This window comes from Passer montanus, unplaced genomic scaffold (genome assembly GCF_014805655.1).
Source record: "Passer montanus isolate IOZ18808 unplaced genomic scaffold, ASM1480565v1 scaffold116, whole genome shotgun sequence".
In the NCBI taxonomy this organism is placed as follows: Eukaryota; Metazoa; Chordata; class Aves; order Passeriformes; family Passeridae; genus Passer; species Passer montanus.
The window spans coordinates 795085-800412 of NW_024358278.1; the positions used below are offsets into that span (position 1 = coordinate 795085).

Genomic DNA, 5328 nt, shown 5'->3' on the forward strand with positions numbered 1-5328 from the left:
GAGAGAACCAAGATGCTTTCTCTTCTCCCCTCTCAGCTCTGACTCTGACACTCCAAATAGCAAAACAATCACGTCACCATTTGATGTGGCATGGTCAAACGATGATTTTTGTGCTGTCAAAATCAGCTGCACTGGGGGGGTGGATTTTCCCTACTTTAAGAAAGGGTTGTTTATTTTTTTTAAATCTCTTCTTGGCGAGATTTAAGAAAATAAAGGAGTTAAAAAGAAGTGTGTGGGACAAAACATAACCAAACCTGCCCAACCTCCCGATCCCGGTCCCTATTCCTATTCCTATTCCGCGCAGCGCGATTGGCCGCGGCGCCGGCCGCCCGCCCTATATAACGGTGAGGAGGGCGGGGCCTGCCGGCAGTCCGCGGGCGCTGCGGGCGGGGCGGGCACAAGATGGCGGCGATGCGGGCCGTGTGCGTGATGCGCGGCGAGGGCGCCGTGGAGGGCGTCATCCACTTCGAGCAGCAGGTGAGGGCACGGCCGGGCCGCTGCGAGCCCCGCGGGGCGCCGCTGCAGCCCCCTGCCCGCGGGCGGCGGGGCGAGCTCGGCTCCAAAGGGCCGCGGGAGCCGCGCCGTGCCGTGCGGCCGGGCCGGGAGCCGCGGGTCACTGGCGCTGCGCCGGAACGTGCGGGATCCTTCTGGAAGGCCCGCTCAGAGAACGGGTACTGCTTGCTCTCAGCGATAAGAGAGGGGCAGGAGCGTGCTGGAGCGCGTTAAACGGCCACAGACGGGCGGACAGCGCTGCTCGCGGCGGGGCCTTCCCGTCACCTTCGCTTGACACGGAGCCCTGTCACACCAAAGTCCTTGTGCTGATAAACTCTCTCCTTTGAAGGGTACCGGACCGGTGAAAGTGACTGGGAAAATCACTGGCTTGGCCGACGGAGAGCACGGCTTCCACGTCCACGAGTTCGGGGACAACACCAATGGTAAGATGTGCCCGCGGGCCCCGGGCTCTCTGAGGAGCCGCTCTCGGGTCTCACGGCTGCAAATCCGTGTGAGCAAATCGTGGCCATTCCCGAGGATCGCTTCCTGGAGCACACTCTGAGCGTGTTGAGGCTGGTGGTCAAGAGCTGGCATACCGAGCGCTCACCTGAACGCTTGGATAAGTCAGCGTTATGAAATAAGCAAGCTCCTGGCTGAGCCCGGGTGCAGCAGGTGATTTATCTGCAGGGGATTAGCAGGGCTGGCACGGAGAGGAGCTGTTTGCTGTCGCTGGGAGCGGTGTGGGAGCAGCGGCTCCGTCCTGGGATCCTGCTCTGACGCTGTGCTCTTTCCAGGGTGCACCAGTGCTGGCCCCCACTTCAACCCGCAGCAGAAGAACCACGGCGGTCCCAGCGACGCCGAGAGGTGAGTCCGGGCACGGGCACTGCCGGGGCTCAGGGCGTGCCAGAAAATCCATGGGAATTCCTGCAGGGTTCCCTTAGCCACTCTTTGGTAACCCCGGCAGCTTGTTCCTCTGAGAGCGTGCTGTGAAATGCTCTCCTGGGGGCATTTTGTGGTTTTGTCACGCCTTGGGTGGAGGGGACAGCGAGGGCCTGATGCTCTTGCTGGATCTGTGCTGGATTGGGCTGTGAGACCTGGCTCTTCCCCGGGAGCCCGGCTCAGGCAGCCTGGCTGGCACAGGGACCAGCCTGGCATCGGGATCACCCTGGGAATGCTCCTGTCGGTGGCTGGTAACCCCACCTGAGCCACAGGCCGGGCAGAGCTGGATGAGGGCCAGCTCCTGCATGACACAGCATGAAATGTGTGTCGGGGCCCTGGCTCAACTGCTCGGGGCTAAAGGTTGGGATTGCACGGACACCGGGGCTTCTGGAGCCTTGGCACATCCTGCTCCTGCTGCTGTGGGCAGGGGAGTTCCTTAGAGGGGTGCAAGGAGTGGATCTTGCTTCTATCAGTGTACAGAAGCAACTGGACTGAAGCTTCCTGGAAGCGTAATTCAAGAAAATTCCTCAGGGGAGAGCTGCCATTAACCTGGTTTTGTAGGACTTGGTTAAAAATAATTTTTCTAGAAAGCTGGTTGTCAGCCCTGGGCTGGCTGAGCTGGGATGTGTTAGTGTTCCAGGTTCTGCATCTGGACACTGGGCCCTGACAGAACAGGATCATTTTGAGGGAATGCTGTGCTTGGGGCAGGTGTGCAGGACACAGCACAGCAGCATGTCCAGGAGTCCTGTGAAAATTCTCTGCTCGAGGCTCAGCTCTCGAGGGAAGCCTTAGCAGAGATGCAGCTCTGATAGAAGCTGTGTGGCAGAGCAGTGTGCCAAGTGATGGGGCAATGCCAGACTGGAATAATCATCCCTGGTGCTGGCTGGAAGAGAGCAGTTCCTGCATTGCCTTTGACCTGCTGCCTGACAAACTGCTTCTCCTAATCCTCCTTAAACCCAGAGCCTGCAGCTGCCTGTGGAATAGCTGAGCTGTCATGGACAGCCAGAGCTCAGAGCAGTGGCAGTGTTCCACCAAATCTGCAGGAAAGGTTGTTCCACTGGATCTGGGAGCCTTTGTTGTGTTGTAACCTAAACTGCCAGCCTTCCCTGGGGAGAGCCTCCAGCCCAGGCCACTCTGTGAGTTTGCCCTGTGTTTGTGCAGGCACGTGGGAGACCTGGGCAATGTGCTTGCCAAGGGAGGCGTGGCCGAGGTGTCCATGCAGGATTCCGTCATTTCCCTCTCGGGACCACACTGCATCATCGGCCGCACCATGGTGGTGAGTGAGGGGACCTTGGGGAGGGAGAGGGATGTACAGCCATCCCCGTGTGTCTTACTGTGTCCCAGTGTGGCACCTCACTGCCAGCCTTCTGGAGATGTCCCTTTTTAACTCTGCCCCTTCCCGCTGTGGGTGCCTGAATGGCCCTTGGGCAGGTCCAGCTGGAAGTTTCCAGCATGGAGATGGGTTTGGCTTTGTGTAACTCGTCTGGTGTGCTGCTGCTGCCAGAGCAGTGAGGACTGGACCAGTTCCATTCTCTTGCAGGTGCACGAGAAGCGGGATGACCTGGGCAAGGGGGGCAACGACGAGAGCCTGAAGACTGGAAACGCGGGGCCCCGCCTGGCCTGCGGGGTCATTGGGATTGCCAAGAGCTAAGCATGGTACCTGCCGTGCTCTTCTGCTGCTCTTGCCCTTCCTCCTGCAAGTTCAACATGTGTCATTAACCTCCTGCTCCTCTGCAGCCCGAGCAGCACGCACACGCCGGAGACTGACCGAGTTTTGTATGATGTACATTCAATTAAAGTGTCCCTCATGGAATGGCTCTGTGGTCTGTGCTCACGCTCCTGCTGCCACTATTCCATGTCACATCCCTGCTGTCAGGGACGATGTGCTCCTATCCCAGCCCCTGGATGAGCTCCCCAGGCTCTGGCAAAGAGCAGCAGCCCCTGGGTGTGTCAGGGCTTCCTCCTGGGGCAGGGGCAGCATCTGTAGCTTCACACTTGCGTAATAAATGTTGTGGGCAGATACACCCGGGTCTGGCTCTCTGTGGACAGGGAAGCATCCCAGCCCTGCCCCTGCTGGGAAAGGGGGCCTGGGCTTCAGCAGCTGCGTGGGTAAATTCCATCCAGGAGGTTCCAGGCAGTGTCCCAGGAGTGCCCACTGTGTGCCAGTGCCAGCCTCCATCCTGTTCTGGTGTGTCCTTCTGAAACAGAGTTCAGGGTCTCTCTTCACGGAGAAAATGTCATTTTAATGAGGACTTGTGTCAGTGTTCCGTTCTTCTGCACTTGAGGATGGATATTCATGGAAGGAGCAGGCTGTAGTGGTAACCCCACTCCACTGAGGCACAGTGCTAAGGGCACTGGGTAGCAGAGCAGGAATACTGTAAAAATCCTTAGAACTTACATTCCCTGTGGCTGCCAGAGAGCACTGTGTGAGTCTTCACCTCCCTGTGCCTTTCCAGAGGGTTGGTGCTGCTGCTGCTGTGAGGGTTGTGCACAGGCACTGCTGTAGAAGGTGGGAAAGAGTTGTTCCAGTTTTCCAGGCTCTGAGGCAGAGAACAGGGATTTGCAGGAACAGAGCAGCCCTGTGTCTCCTTGTCTCCAGCTCTTTAAGGAGGTGTTCCCAGTGAAACAAACCCTTCCTCCAGAGCAGCCCTGTGTCTCCTTGTCTCCAGCTCTTTAAGGAGGTGTTCTCAGTGAAACAAACCCACCCTCTTTACAGAGCTGGGGCAGCTTTTTCCAAGGCTCAAACCTCGATGTGTGGGACAAGAGAATGTCCTGTGGGCCCAGCAGGAAACAACCAGTGAGGACTCGAGTTTTAACACATGGAAGTTGAGGTCACTACAATCTGTAAACAGGTTCTTTCTCTCTTTATTCTGCTATTGCAAGAACATAAAAATAGATGTCCTCTCCCCAGTCCAGAGCTCCAGTGGCTCTCCCACCCTCTCCCTCCCCCAGAGACAGTTCCCTCTGCTGCAGGGCAGCTGTGAAAAAGGACTGATGTAAGGAAGCAGCTGCCCTTCCCTTGGGGCAAATCCCCAGCTTTAAAGGTAGAACACACCTATAGCAAGGAGAAAAGAAACCACTGAATATGCACAGGATTCATACACTGGCACTGCTGGGAGCTCTGAGCCACGGCCGAGCCACGTGGGGTGGGCAGAGCTTCCCAAAGTGTCCCTGCCCCAGGGAGCGGCCTCGGAGAAACTACAGCTGCCAGGACAGGGAAGTGCTCTGCAGAGGAGGTGCCACGACACCCAGGAGCAGCAGGAACACCCTCTGTGCCCAGCCCAGGGGAGCACAACCTACCTCTGGCAGGGTGAGGAGGGGCCGGCGTTCCCGCAGGAGCAGCCCCGTGTCCGTGGAGGAAGGGCAAGTCCTTGTCCAGCCCGCCTGGAGAGCCAGGCTGGAATTGTGGTGCCTGCGAGGTCTCACTTCCACCAAGTACAAAAGCTGTGCAGCGGGCACTGTCCAGCCTGGCACGCACTCTGTGACCTCAGAGCAGACCGTCGGTGCCTGAAGGTGTCACTTCTTTAAAAAAAGGCAAATTAAAGGCAACAGGAACCACAGAACCAATTGAGGGGGGAGGAAAAAAAATAAAGCAAAGAATGGATTGCATTGCAAACACTAAAACAGTTAACTCCGCAATTAACATCTTAAAACTAACTTTTACCCGGGGTGGTCAGGTAGCTCATTAAAACGCAGCAATCTAAAACTCCAGAGGATTGTTACAAATAAAAATTCACTTCTGTGAATCGCTACACAAACAAATGGATTTCCTTTAACAAACAGAACCAAACCAGTCTAATTTAGACTCCAGTACAGCATTAACAGTTCCAACTTTAGGCTGCTGAACACTCCTTTTCCACTTCAGTGCAGCGTAGGAAGAATAGCACACGTTAAAAG

At 56.7% G+C, this 5328-nt stretch overlaps 1 protein-coding gene across 1 annotated transcript; it reads left to right on the plus strand.

The window, feature by feature from the left end:
- Positions 1 to 354: 354 nt before the first annotated feature.
- On the plus strand, positions 355 to 3248 carry SOD1 (superoxide dismutase 1). Its single transcript, XM_039696970.1, has 5 exons — positions 355 to 477; positions 842 to 935; positions 1287 to 1356; positions 2593 to 2707; positions 2972 to 3248. The coding sequence occupies exons 1-5, from the start codon at positions 403 to 405 to the stop codon at positions 3080 to 3082; spliced, it is 465 nt and encodes a 154-aa protein (XP_039552904.1). The 5' UTR covers positions 355 to 402; the 3' UTR covers positions 3083 to 3248.
- The last annotated feature ends 2080 nt before the right edge of the window (positions 3249 to 5328 follow it).